Source organism: Citrus sinensis, chromosome 9 (genome assembly GCF_022201045.2).
Source record: "Citrus sinensis cultivar Valencia sweet orange chromosome 9, DVS_A1.0, whole genome shotgun sequence".
NCBI classification, from domain to species: domain Eukaryota; kingdom Viridiplantae; phylum Streptophyta; class Magnoliopsida; order Sapindales; family Rutaceae; genus Citrus; species Citrus sinensis.
Window position 1 is genome coordinate 11,344,857 of NC_068564.1, and position 15,590 is coordinate 11,360,446.

The 15,590-nt window shown below is 32.1% G+C and overlaps 1 protein-coding gene across 3 annotated transcripts; it reads left to right on the top strand.

The window, feature by feature from the left end:
* Positions 1 to 2,498: 2,498 nt before the first annotated feature.
* Positions 2,499 to 9,349, top strand: LOC102607611 (probable methyltransferase PMT6). 3 transcript variants are annotated; one of them, XM_052434168.1, is made up of 7 exons: positions 2,499 to 2,810; positions 3,985 to 4,399; positions 4,901 to 5,190; positions 6,805 to 7,188; positions 7,949 to 8,195; positions 8,322 to 8,460; positions 8,952 to 9,349. In XM_052434168.1, the coding sequence occupies exons 1-7, from the start codon at positions 2,651 to 2,653 to the stop codon at positions 9,108 to 9,110; spliced, it is 1,794 nt and encodes a 597-aa protein (XP_052290128.1). In that variant the 5' UTR covers positions 2,499 to 2,650; the 3' UTR covers positions 9,111 to 9,349. The 3 variants fall into 3 exon arrangements, with proteins under 3 accessions (XP_052290128.1, XP_052290127.1, XP_052290129.1); XM_052434167.1 differs by having other exon boundaries at positions 2,501 to 2,810; positions 3,979 to 4,399; XM_052434169.1 differs by having other exon boundaries at positions 2,665 to 2,810; positions 4,025 to 4,399.
* Positions 9,350 to 15,590: the final 6,241 nt, after the last annotated feature.

Genomic DNA, 15,590 nt, shown 5'->3' on the forward strand with positions numbered 1-15,590 from the left:
AATTAATAGTGACAATTTTATTAATTAATTAATAATAATAATAATAATATATGAACTAATTATACTAATCATATTAATAATTATTGTAGTAGTATATTAATTAATAATAATATATTAATTATTGTGATTATTTATTCAAAAATTGTAATTATTAATATATTATTGTTATAATATATTAGTATATAAATTAATAGTAATAATTATATTAATTAATTAATAATAATATATGAATTAATCATAATCATAATATATTAATTATTGTGATTATTTATTCAAAAACTATAATTATTAATAATTATTGTTAATAATATATTAATTAATTAATTATAAATGAGGACAACATTTTTAATTTTGGAGAGGGCAAAATAGTTAATCCTAAGAATGGGAGACTCATTCCCAAGGAGAGGTAGGAATGATTCTCCCATTTCTCAATTCTCATTATCAAATTGTAGTAGGTCCTGGGATTCTGATTCCGATTTCCAACTCTATTTTGTGAAATAAACGCTGTCAATTATTTTAATTCCCTAATCTGAGAATAATCAATATTAGTGATTAATTCTTCTATTACGTCCATTAGTGTAATAAAAGTAGCTAATGTATAATGAGCACACCATAAGCCAGCAAAGTTAAGTGTTGACGCATCAAGTGCGCCCAGAGCAGACAGTGTATATATTCATCTCAAGGCACATAAAAAGGAAATTCTTTCAGATCTAATTTCTTTTTTGGAACTCATCGGCTGCTCCTTCTTGTTCTTAATTTTCAGGGTTGCTCATTTCATTTCTAAGTCCTCCATTAAAGAGTCCTCTATTAAATATCTTTATCACCTTGTTCTTTTTCCGTAAAACGCTCTTATCTCCCCCACTAAACTCATATTCACTTTTATATTATCATTTAAAAGGATTTTCTTGATGTTGTAAATAATAATAATAATAATAGAATAACAATTCATTACCTAACATATTATAGGTTAATTACTCTCACATATGTATACTAAAAGATCGAACCATGTAATTTGAACATGTTCTTTAATTAATACTAATTTTTATGTATTATGATTTTAATGATTTTATCATATCCATATAAGAGCTTAAACCTTTAATGTTACTTAGATAACCTCTCATAAATTACCCTTATCTAATATGAGCTACTCTTGAACTCGCTTGAGCTCCCTCCCATATCTGTTCTACAAACCAATAAACTCACCTAGTGCGAGCACCCCAAAGCACGGCTAAACTGTTTCGCTATCATCCTCCACAAAAACATATAAATCTTCACTAAAAATTGGATGAAAACATTACCAAAATTTGACTTGAATAGAGATAGAATCATTAGTCATTACTACAGAAGCACCGTCAATACCACGTTATTGATAATCAATATAAACTACTGTCTTTCAAATTGCATTTTATGCACAGCATTAGATGTCACCCGTTCAGGGCATCTGTGGGCAGCATTACATATCAATACTTGGTGGGCCCTGTATTAACTGAAATAGACCAATATTTGGCAAAGAAAATAGGATGCATTACTTGGCAATAACTGAAGACTTAATCCGGGTTTTGCCTATTTATTTAAACTTGTGACCCACCGGGGCTTATAATGAATTGTATTAACTTTAAAACACAAAATTATTTAAGTAATTAAAATCTATTTAATTTATTTATAATTAGTTAATCAAATATAAAGTTGACCGGTTCAAATATTAGCCACCGCCAAACACCAAAATCTACCACCGGCAATATAATTTCAGTATCCGTTAACGTCTATCTTGGCACTATTAGAAATCTCATTATTGGAGCGTACACAATGTTGTATGTTTCACAGGAGTTGTTGTTCACAGTAGATCTAGGGTCAAAATTTTAACTCAAAATTTTGACCATATATTTACAATGATAGTAAATTCCGTTGCTGATGATACATGCATCATTGCGTATATCCAGTGATGAAGATCCTAATGGCACAAAAACTAATATCAAAAGATACCGAAATATATAAATACCAACAAGGGTTTGTTGTAGCTCACAATGGCCCGCAGTGAATAATTTTATTTTTATTTATAAATTCAAATAGTAAGTTTAATAAATGTAAATTATAAAAATTTTAATATATTTATAATTATAAAAAACTAATTTAACATAGATAATAATATAAAATATTATTATATATAATACTATATACAATAAAGGACTAAATATTGTACAATATTAATATAATACAGTGCTAATACAATACAGTTTAATACAATACCTCACATTAATTAATACAATGTATTATAATACAATATAATGCGCTAAAAACATCCTCATTGTTTTTTAATTAATAGAAAATGAAGGGCCGAAAATTAAATGCTACACAGTTATTATCATCGACGAAAATGATTAAATAATTAATCGAAAAAAACAATAATTATGAAAATCACGTGCATCGCACGTTCGAACTTAAATCTAGTCATCGATGTGATGCAGGGGTAAAGTGATGAATAACAGCTACCGACGTAAGAAAAAAGAAATAAAAAAAAAAAAGAATCGAAAACGAACATTGATTTGACCATAACAAACAATCTACAACTCTTCAGTTGTTAACTGGACAGACAACAGCGTTTGCTTTTCTAACTTCTTCTTCTTCTTGTTGTCTCGGAAAAGAAAAGAAAATGGGGGGTTATAAGCTGGGATCAGCATTTGATTTGAAATCAGGGCGGGCGATAATGGTGGGCCTTTTATTAATGGTGGGTTCATTCTACTTGGGTACTCTCTTTGGAGGCAATGCTCCCATCTACGTCTCCAGAACTTCCCCCAATTCCTCGTCGTCTGGTATTTCTTCATTTTTAGCTCATTCAGTCAGTTAGATCACGTATACCCATTTCCATTTGGATGTCAATTTTTTGCCTTTTTTCAAATTTGAGCTCGATTTTGAGATTTGGGGTTCTGGGAAAGTTTGTGTATTTGAATTTTTAGTTAAACTGACCAATGCCCTCTTTTTTTTAATTATTTTCTGCTCTTTTTATTTCAACTGATTGCATGTAAGAGAGCCTGCAATGCAGTTTTTGTTATTGGTTTATAGATGCAGTTTGCCTAATTTAACAGGAAGGAGTTGAAGGGGATTTATTAACTGACTTTTTTGTTTTTTGAGGTAAACCAATAACTGGGAGTTCTGCATCTGCTGAATCTAGTTAGAAAGTCCTTTTCTTGTGTGAAGTGGCTTAAGTTGCAAGAGATTATTCACTGGCTAGTCAATGGACAAGATTGGTAGATCTGAAGGGACTGTTGAATTTAGTTGTTAGCTTCCCATATAAACATATAACAAGAGGCTCACTCTAACTAGCGTTGGCTAAATGTTCAGAGCTCGTAAAAGTCTGTTCAAGAATCTTCAGGGTGCCCCTTTGTATGAGATCGAAGACATTTTAAATAAGACCATGTTAAGGACTAAAAACATTTTTTTACCTTTTTTTTAAATTGCTTGCAGGCAGACGTTATCCCACGAGACTATGACAATGTTTATGTTAGATAACATATCAATATTTGCTGCTTAAAAGATGATTTTACTGTCATTCATTAGTGTAGATATTTAACTTTCTTCTCATACCACGTACAGTTAGTTGATTACAATTTTCTGATTTTTTATGAAGGTAATCATTGTTCTCATATTGAATTTTATATCATAGAGGCATGTCAAAGTTTACATCAATAGAATATGATGAAAGTTTAAACGTCCAGAAAATCATCTTATGGATGGAAATCTCACGTAGCACTTTGTAATATGAATGTGTTGTTTGCGCATGTGTACCGTGAGAGTTTAGCCTTTGACTAGTTCGATTGTTTGTGATTATAGACATCTTTTTCAGTTGCAGGTACTACCACTTTTATGAACAAAGTTACTCTAACTTACAGGAAAACACCACTTGTTATTCCAGAAAGTGGTTTAATAATAGTTTAGCCTTTGACTAGTTCGATTGTTTGTGATTATAGACATCTTTTTCAGTTGCAGGTACTACCACTTTTATGAACAAAGTTACTCTAACTTACAGGAAAACACCACTTGTTATTCCAGAAAGTGGGATGAATGTATGTCCTATAACGTTCAATGAGTACATCCCTTGCCATGACCCTTCATACGTGAAGAAATTGCTCCCTAGCTTGGATCTTTCTAGAAAAGAAGAACTAGAGAGGCACTGCCCTCCACTTGAAAAGCGATTGTTCTGCTTGGTGCCTCCACCAAAAGATTATAAGATTCCTATAAGATGGCCAACCAGCAGGGACTATGTGTGGCAAAGCAATGTAAATCATACACGTCTTGCTGAAGTGAAAGGAGGACAAAATTGGGTTCATGAGAAAGGTCAATTGTGGTGGTTTCCTGGTGGTGGTACTCATTTCAAGCATGGGGCACCTGAATATATTCAAAGGTAATTACGATTGACTTAATTTGATAGATGCTCCTCTCTCTCTCACTCTCTCTCTCTCGCTCGCTCGCTCGCTCTTTTCCTCATTTTCACTGTGAGAAAAAAGTTCATTTGTCTGCTGTATATATATATATATATATATATTTTTCTGAGAAAGTGTTGTTATTTGAAAAGACTTACATATCTGAGTATTGAAAAACAATTGTTACTTTATATAGAAGAAAATTTGAAATGTGTACTAAGTGGGTCTGCTTTATGCCCTCAAATCTGACTCTTCAAATCTGCTTTATGCTTCTCATTGCTGTTTAGGTATATAGTAACAAACAATGCCTAGTTTTGTATTTATTTATTTTTTTTCCCGAAAGAAAAAATGGACGGACTTATTTGTAAGCAAAACTTTGGTTGGCCTTTAGCTCTAGTTCTGCTTCTGCATGGGTTTTCTGTACACAATAGTTCGTGTTTTCTTAATTGTTAACTTTCTTTTCCTTTTCTTTTTTGACACAGGTTGGGAAACATGATGACTAATGAAACAGGTAACCTGCGTTCAGCAGGGGTATTTCAAGTTCTTGATGTTGGCTGTGGAGTTGCCAGCTTCTCTGCTTTTCTTCTTCCCTTGGATATACAAACAATGTCTTTTGCCCCCAAAGATGGACATGAAAATCAGATTCAGTTTGCTTTGGAGCGAGGGATTGGTGCAATGATCTCTGCCTTGTCCACAAAACAGCTTCCTTATCCTTCTAGCTCATTTGAGATGGTTCACTGTTCAAGGTGTCGTGTTGATTGGCATGCGAATGGTATTTGCTATCTGAAGTAGTAATAGGTGTTGGATAGGCAGCTTGTTATTTGCATAAATTATCATGTTGATCTAATTCTCAAAAATTCTTTCTGTGATATGTCATCCATTTTGCTGATAGTGAATAGCTAGAAATGATGAATTTATAGCATCCACTAGTGGCTGGGACTTAAATACATTGCAAATAGGCATATTGCACTGACATTCTATATAAAGTTCCTATGTTGCTTTAGATTTTGTAATGCATATGTACTGAGCATGTCCATCCCAGTGACTTTGCAACCAGATCAAGTTAGGGAGTAGCAATTCATTATATTAATTAGAAATATCAAAAGAGTTATGGCCTTGTAAAGTTTATGTGTGGCTGGAACAACTTTGAAGAGATGTATTATTTCCACTGCTGGTCTGAGTATGTGTTTATGTATCCCCATGTTGTCATTATTGTTGATATCTATTGGTTCTAGACCAGCTGTTAAACTAAACATTAAACTCTTAAGGTTCAAGATATCTACGATCTCATAGGTCCTGAGTTTTTTTGTAGTTGGGACTTCAAATGTAGAAAGCATATATATGTTGATTGTGTAGCACTTCCCTCATGATTGATTGGTAAGCACAGTTGTCTTTGATGTAGTAATTTCTCAATGGATATCTGTTGATAATTTAATTTGAATGCATGGAAGCTTGAGCTACTGGGTAGTAGCCAACCCCATATTGCTATGGATGGTAATACACTTTTAGCAATTTGATAAGTCTTTGAACTCTTTTTTCTGTAGTTTCTTGCACTAAGATCTTCTGTTCCGTTATCACAAAAGAAGATCAGTATACTGTTAGTTGATATTTATTCTAAGTGGTTTTTATTTTTACTTGCTCTCAATACTCATTCGGATCCACTATGCTGTTTTATAAAGGGAAGAAATAATTTCACTCTTGAAAAGGCTTGTTATTCTCCCATTCCTTGAAAATCAGTAAAGCTATTCTCATCATAGCTTTTATGATGACAATGATAGTTACAGATATTTGATAAAGTAGAGAATTTCCTTCTGAAGAGGAGTGTAAGAGATTTCTCCCGAATAATTTTGTCACTTCCCTTCAGCAAATGTTAAAAGCATGTGTTGTATCTTGGATCTGTGGATTTGGATGTCCACAGTCTGTGGGTTCCTATGGAAAAGTAAATTTGAGTTGATGACCCAAATATAAGAGAAGTGGCTCGGAGGTTCAGAATATAATAGGAAATACTTGTAATTTTATAGAAGTAATACCGTCAACCATATTACAAAATTAGTTTTGTATAGTGCTTGTGTGTTATAGATATATTTTATAATATATTACCAAGATTTATTTTATAATATGTTGCTATATTTTTTAACATGATCATATGATGTGGTAAACAACAAAGTGGATTTTGTGATAAAAATTAAGACTTATAATTCTCTGTAGTGGAACATTCATCCTATAAGAGTACATACTTTCATGAATATGGTTGTCCTTGCTTCATGCTCTTTGGTAATAGGAAAAATTTAAAGATGTGATGGTAAAGGTACTTTTATTTTGCATTTTAGTAGAGTTTATTCTGTTACTGACTTTTTGTCATTATACTTATTTTGGGTTACTGCAGATGGTATTTTACTAAAGGAAGTTGACCGTGTTCTACGACCTAACGGATATTTTGTGTACTCGGCTCCACCTGCTTATAGGAAAGACAAAGATTATCCATTGATTTGGGATAAATTGGTAAACCTCACTACAGCAATGTGCTGGAAACTAATTGCTAGAAAAATTCAGACTGCAATTTGGATCAAAGAAGAAAACCAGTCTTGCCTTTTGCACAATGCAGATCTAAAGCTCATTGATGTTTGTGATGCTGTTGATGAGTTTAAACCATCATGGAACACGCCTCTTGGAAATTGTGTGCAAATAAGCAGTGCACAAACAAATTCCCAGAAACTCCCTCCTAGACCGGAGCGTCTCTCTGTATATTCTGAGAGTCTCAGCAGAATAGGTATGTACCTTTTATGAACATGGACTAGCTAGTTTTTGTTTAAGTTTCTCAGTTACTCTACTTATTCAATTTGCAAGTTGAATGTAACCATCAGAGATATTTGCAAGTTAAATGTAACCATCAGAGATATTTGCAAGTTAAATGTAACCATCGATCTCTGATGCGTAAGATTGAAGCAGAATCTAAGGCTTTTTTGTGCTTATTCTTGATACTTAAAGATGCTTGCTTATTGGCTGTTAATTTATTGTTGGACTAATTTCATAATGTCCGTGTTTGACCCCAGGGACTTTTGCTCATGATTTTCTAGCTCAAATTATAGGATTCCTAGTAATTATTTTATTTTGTATGAATTAGTAAACATTTTGGACTGGAGCTATTTTCCATTGCAGCAAATTAGAATCAGTTGTAAAGATACTCAAATAATCACAGATCAAGGAAAGAGAACATAAATTTATGGCACAATAGGAATGTGGGCAAAACATGGATATCTGAAGTTGTGGAATGCTTTTGAATTTTTATTTTTAACTTTCTTTTTGCATGAAATGTTCAACTGATTTTCGTATTGAATTCTTGTACTAGATGTGTCTTGTTATCATTTAAACGGATAATTCGGGTTAATTAAAATGTAAAGCATGATTGGATCAGTGGCATCACACCTTGTTTTTTGACTTCGATTAAATTGAAGTAGATGAGTGATAATATTACGTCATGGAAAGCAGCAGTGTTATATGATATGATAGTTTAACATTTTTCACCATAGGTATCACTCAAGAGGAGTTTACAACAGACACTAGCTTTTGGCAAGATCAAGTTCATCATTACTGGCAGCTGATGAATGTGAATGAGACAGAAATACGAAATGCCATGGATATGAATGCTTATTGCGGTGGATTTGCTGTGGCTTTGAATTCGTTACCCGTGTGGGTGATGAATATAGTTCCTATTAGCATGAAGAATACTTTGTCTGCTATTTACAACAGGGGGATCTTAGGTGCTTTTCATGATTGGTAAGAAATAGTCAATCATTAATTTGTTTGCATTTTTCTAATTTCCATGGACAACTGGCTAGCAATATGCGGATTTCCTGCAACAGTTACTTGATTGTTAATTAACTCAAATATGTTGCAATTCAGGTGTGAGCCATTCTCAACTTATCCACGCACATACGACTTGTTGCATGCTAATCATCTCTTCTCCCACTACAAAAATCGTGGAGAAGTTTGCTCACTGGAGGATATTATGCTGGAAATGGACCTTATAATACGACCGCAGGTAATTGTTTCAAAAAATTTCATCCTTGTGTATGTTAGCAAAGTTGAAATGTGGTTTATGAAGTCTCTAAAATCATAAAGTGGGCCTAATCTTAATAGCTGAAAAACTAATCCTATCCAACCAGCACAGCCTTCATTTTTGTGCCTTAAGATTAGTAGATCGACAGTCATTAGCATATCAAACAAAATACGTGGATGATATTCACAAATACCAGAGAGCACAATTTATCGTGTTGGTGCATAAGCCCTTGGCTGTTATTATACCGTACGTTCATATAGTTCCATCTGGTATAGATCAAGACAAGAACAGTCCTACTAGAGCTAAGCATTTGTTTTGGTAATATTAATAATCCGATAGTCCCCTTGTCAGCTCATATACAGTCTTTCCTCTCTATTTAGTTGAGACGACGTAGTTTTGCTTTCTTTACTAGAGTATCATATGTCTAATTACCAATGATCTAAACATTTACCTATAACTTAATGTTTATGCAGGGATTCATTATAATTCGAGATGAGAAATCTCTGATAACAAGAATCTCTGATCTTGCTCCAAAGTTTCTGTGGGACGTCGAATTGCATTCTCTGGAAAATAGAGAGAAGAAAATGGAATCTGTGCTAATCTGCAGAAAAAAGTTCTGGGCAATTGTCTGAAGTGTATCTTCATAGAATGATTTACCACAACCTACAATAGCTTTTTGTACCATTGAGTCTCCTTTTTAATTTATAATTTTTTGTTTTTACTGCAATAGCATGGCTTCTTGATCTTATGAAGATGGGGCAACAAGTCTTGTAATTTATTAATTGCCCACTAATCTTTTCATCTGTACATGTTTAACCTTCTAATATCTTGACCCTTTTACTCTTTCTATAGGAGCCACCGCTTTGACTTATTCTCGTTTCTGGAAAACCAAAATTGTAATCAAGGCTAACAAGGCAATTGACAAGAAGCTTACATTCCATATTAATTTAGGGGTTCAGACAGGCGTTTTAGTAGGCCATATTGTGGCGGAAGATTAATTTCATTAAAAGGCCTAAATTGGTGAAGTTATATTATAAAGCTTGCGTCAAGCTAAAATAAAATATTGTACACAATGTGTATGACTTAAGCCATCGGCCGCCTTTTCTCCCTAGTTCTGCTGTTCTTTGCTCGCCGGCAACAGTGAACAAAAAGGAGTTTCCGACCGGGGATTTGTATTTTAAAATTCTTTTATTGTTATTTTTTCCATTTTTTTATTTTTCGAAGTTTGTAAGAGTTGCGTATTAAAAGTTGGTAGCAATTTCTACCCAACAAATATTAAATTAAAATTAAATTTTCCCTGATTGAGATGCATTGATTTTTGACAAATAAAACGAGGGACCTGAAGGTAATTTAAGGGAGGTACCAATGAGGGAGAGGAGAAAGCTTTGAATGTGTAAAAAGAGAGGGGCACTTTGTTGAATGTTGAGTGTGATTTGACAAGACAGCCCCATGCTTGTCGGCCTTACTCAGTTGCTCCAACACACAAACCAAACCCAATGGCCATTTTGTTTGTATTTTTGCACCAAAATGGTTGACTCTTTAGTCGTTGCCGCCTTCACCTATTCATCTTTCTAACTCTTATTCCTAAGTTTCAGGCTTTATTACAGTACAAATTAGCTTCTACATAATGAAATTATATGGACTTTTCTACTTTCTATAATGCATGAGGCTTTTAGCAAACATGTAATATTGTTGCGTTATAATAATTGTATTATATTGTATTAGAATATATTGTATTATATAATGCACAACCTATGGTCAGTATAATATTACGGTATTATAAATAATAATAATAAGTTCATATTACTTAGGCTTATTAATATTTTTAGTCACCGAGAGATCCCACTAACATATTTCTGTGTCTTTTGACGTAAAATTTGGCTATCATTGAAATTTTTGCTGCCGGACTAATGTAGTTGCGCCATCATCACTAATATTCAAACTTTTGTTCTCCGTAGGTATACCGTCAATAAATAATTAAATAAAATTAGATAAAAATAATAGTTATTTTTTTCCTTTAATATCTAAGAAATGATTCAAACTCACCTATCGGACATAAAGTTTACTAGCTAGCTCCAATAATTATGAGTATCTGCAATCTTTTCTAAAGGTGCATATTTGGGTTGCAGCAAATGCAGTTAATATGATCCTCATAATGCAGATTTTTGATCGACAAACAGCTAAAAAAAGCATATCTTTTGCTTTGTTTATTAGCAGTCTAATCAATAAAGTAAACGAAAAGTGAAAACGATACCAAAATTTAGATAATGTCGATCTTAAATCTCAATTAGCCAAAAGCTTGTGAAAATTACATTTCACCATACTCTTATCTCATTAACAAAAGCTTCATGATCTGCTCCAATTTGCAGTGGGGTCTTTTAATCTTCTTCCTAATTCACTTCAGACATAATGAATATTATTACTGGTAGTTAGGATCCGTTGACGTTTCTTAATCTAAGCTCTCGTATTTTTTTTTTTTAAATCTTGTATTACAGTAATATTCTTTTTTTGTGAATCATTTTTGTTCTTAATTTGATTAGAATTCATGTTTATTTGGACTTTTTTTTTCCTTATAATAGAATTCTAAATAGATGCATGACTATTATTAATACGAATAAACTATTGGAAACATGTTTTGTCAGGAATTTGAAAGGTACGATAATATGATATTTAGTATCGTTTTTACACTATGCCACATATTTGTATTAGTATATGAGATTTAAAAGTTCAACTATGGTGTAACAACTATATTGTGCAGTAGCCACAAGTTTTGTATTTTCTATAATAAATTTTTTGTTACTAGTAATAACATTGCATTACATGTTGCACATTTACTGTTACATTCAGTGCAAACATATATGATGAGATTGAAGACAAAGCTATTACAAGCACATGGGATGAGGTATATACAAATCCTATTCAATTTTTCATCGGACTCGTCACAAGAGTTCGTGCAAAAATTCAAAGAAGTATTTAATGGGTTGATTCAAATAACTTGGGTTTAATCTATTTGTAGAGGCATATTGAAGAAATCACACATGATATTCAGACTAGAGATGGCAAAATCCGGATCAAGATCCGGATTAAACTTTTGGCATCCGGATCCAGAAAAAAATATACGAATCTAAATGTGGGTAATATCTGCACGGATTGCGGACGGATATTCTGGATATCTGGATCCGCATAATAATAAATTTAATTTTAATTTTAAATTTAATAATTTACATAATAATATTGAATAAAATTCAATTATAATTTAAAATCAACAATTTAACTTCAATTCAACATAAATAACATATAACACCATAAATTCACAAACAATAATTTCACAATATAAATCAAACATAAAAAAATAATTTAAGGTAAACTGATTTATTACAATATTTTCTAATAATAATAATTATTATTATTCATAGTTAATGAAGATTATAGAGTTAATTATGCTTATACATTTAAATAAATAATTTAATTTATACATTTTTCAATTGAAATTTAATTAAATAAATAATTTAATTATAAAATAATGCATATCCGGATATCCGGTTTTTCAAATGCATTTGCATGCAGATTCGGATTCAAATCCGCACGGATCTTGATTTTTAAGATCCAGATCCTCATTTTTTTTAAGATCCGGATCCGCATTTTTTAACATGCAGATCCATATTTTTCTGAATCTGGATTCCGGAAGATTCGGATCCGGAGTTTATTGCCAACCCTAATTCAGAGCACCAAATGTGTGATTCTGGCTTTCAAAGTTTTCGAACAATCACTACCATGACATTAGCAAGTTAGCTTGCATATTATGGTTGGAAAATATGCTACTTTCCTTCTTGGATACTTTCCTATTTCTTGAGAAGGCAAATGGTGAGACAAATCAACTATTTCTCTTTTAATTACCTAGTTTCCATTTTAATTAATATAAAGCATTAAAGCCATTTAAGAGACTTTCCGTATTTGCTTTAGATTAGGCCTTTTTTTAGGTAATTAATTCTGATTTGATTTTGGTTTGAGATTTATTTCCGAAAATTTCAAGGGTAATTATGGGATGGAAATTCTTGTAACCATCCCTATATAATGTAATCGCATCCAATAAAGAAGATAGATCAGTTTAATGCAGTTAGCTTGAGACTTTAATTCTCTTTGATTCTTAAACTAACTCTTTGAACTTATCAAATTTTCATGACATTCAAACCCTTGACTTATCAATCAGACCATCCATAACTGATTGTGGCATCCTCACATACCAAGATTCATGCCTTCATTGAGCACCAGGTCATGGTTCCATTCAATTCTAGGTTTAGAATTCGAACTTGGAGACTAAATTGTTTAGGGTCATGTTAATTCTTTAGCGGGTTTCATATAAGTATAGATAGTAAATACAATAAAAAAAATTATTACCAATAACAAAAAATGCAGTGACTGCAATGTGTAACTAATATACCTTAGCAAGACCCGAGATTTAATTATACTCCTACATTTTGATTTAATAATTATACTAATTATAGACTTGGAGCTTGTCCGGATAAGATCATATATATGAGGAGAGGATCTTGTATATTACATTGTTACGAACTCCATATGATACAAAGTTTGAAATAAATATCACAGTGAAATAATTTGGAATGATAAAAAAATTTTTTTTTTTAATTGCATGGAACATGTATAGTTAGTCTTAGCTAATTGATTAATGAACCAATACTTTTCACACAGAAAAGGAAAAGAAGAAGAATATTTTTTCCTGATTTAGACATAAATAAAGTTGATGAGATGAGTATGAATCAATATATTAAAGGTTGATTTAAATCAACCACTAAAGCTTGATTTAATCAGAATTAGCAAGTGTATAGTTCAAAACCTTAAATGCACCATAAATGTTACAGTAGAAAACATCTTTCTCGCTTTATAATTATAAAAATAAATTGTAGGTCCTAGAAGATTTCACTTCATTAATTATAGCAGATGCCCCCTTTTTTGCTGCAATTAAAAAACATACGTGATGATTCAAAAGCATTTCTCGCTTACTCTGGCATAACCCTTTGCACTTGCTAATTTTGCTAATATCTCTGTCTTTCTTTTATTCTCAATTCTAAAAGCTCATTTCTTACTTCCGTTTTGAGGCATTAAAAAAAGCACATCGTGCTTTGTAAAAGCAAAGTTAAAAATTATAATCCAGAAACCATGCCACCTAAAGATTGGCAAGGGTGGCCCAATTGCGAAGATTTATTATTATTATTATTATTATTCTTGTTGTCACTATAATCACTTTCTAATGTATAATTTTGACATACAAAGAAAGATCACCAAGAAACAGTAAGCCTCGGCGATATTTTATTTTTTGTTTGCACATACTGAAATGATTTTGTGTTTTTTTTTTGTATTAAATCATCTAGTATTCAAAAATCACATTAGGATCTGACTAATTCAAATTCGAGCCGAGTAAGACCACTAAAGCGGCAAAGCTCTCCTAACAAGTATTTTAACGCAGCTGCATTCTCAAGTCTTAAATTGAAAATTTTATGTGTTTTTAACAAAACAAGAACAAACATACACATACGTCATAAATATGTGGACTATAGTAGCGATTTAATAGTAATTTCACTTGTGTTTTAGCAAGCATTATTGCTACTTAGCATCATCTGAATCCATAACATGAAGTCACATAGGTGTTCTAGTGCCCACCATATGATGGGTGAAGTTACTCACTAGATGATTTTCCTATAGAGTAATGATCTAACATATAACGTTGTCCACGTGGCACTATCTAGTTAATTAAAATTTCTAACTCTATTAGTTATATTTAAAAGTTTTGTTTGGTGATAAGAAACTACACCCATTAAAAATTAGGTCTTATCCTAATTATAACTCGAACTAAAATAATTGGAGTAAAGTGTATTTACAGTCAAATCAACTGTGACCAGGGTCAGCTCCAAATTTATACTTTTAAGCATTTACACATTTATGTTGAACTGCTTTATTTGATATGAGTATATAACAAATAATAATGACGCGTAATGAAGAACCACCCTTGGTTGGATAATTTTCACCTCTCTTCCCCAATTTTAAGGAAAGGGTCAAATTCATGCTTGTGGTAAAAGATAAATATATTTCTCCATTATTTAGAGTAACTTTATTTGATTTTGGAGTTTGCCCTTTTCTAAATGTCATGCTTGCCCTTTATTGTTCACTGTTGTGCTAATCAACATATACTTCTAACTATAATATCAGTAGATAGAATAGAAAAAAAATATTGTCTAAATCAAAGGTCCTAATGAATTTCCAACTGCAATATTAATAAAATTTTATATAAGAAGAAGAAAACAACAATAACAAAAATAATAATAATAAAAAAAGTAAATATTAAGTTATAGCGAGTTGTAACTTATTTCTCATACAAAAATCATACAGAATAATAACACAATAGTGGGACTCACATGATTTTTATGTGAAAAATAAGTTACAGCTAACTTAGCACTCTCCTAATAATAATAATAATAATAATAATAATAACAACGACGACGACCACGACCACGATGATGGTGCTGAATAATAAATCCAAATAAAATTCCCCACGTTCAATTACAAAGACAAGCCTGACACCTGAAAAAATCAAATGTTAGTGGTCACGGGCTTATAACTGAAGTTCACTCAGTGGAGTCTTGAATATCTTTTCAATGGATGTAGCATATGTTATACGTAGAGACAGTCCAAGTTAAGAGAGAGTGAAAGATGGATGATGAATGAATACCAGACCCATTTGAAAGATAAAAGGGCAAAAAGGCAACAAAAGGAATGATAATATCATACGAAGACTTAATTTGATCTTGATAGAAGAGACATGTGATGAATCCTGGCCTCTTCTCTTTCTCCCAGTCCACTGTTACTGTACACGAGTTTTAAAGTTAAGTCTAAAATGACTGCCTGTAAAAGAGTGTCAATAGTTGGCACGTGGGAGTCAGTGCACGCAATTAACAACAACAGTTGCCAACTTATATTATTCAAACTACTAGATGTTCAACAGTATAGATAGAGTGTGTTCATGGGTCTTTGCCACGTGTCAGTTATGTGGAGGGGTTTGGGTGGGGGACTTATATGTATATATAAATAGACCGTTT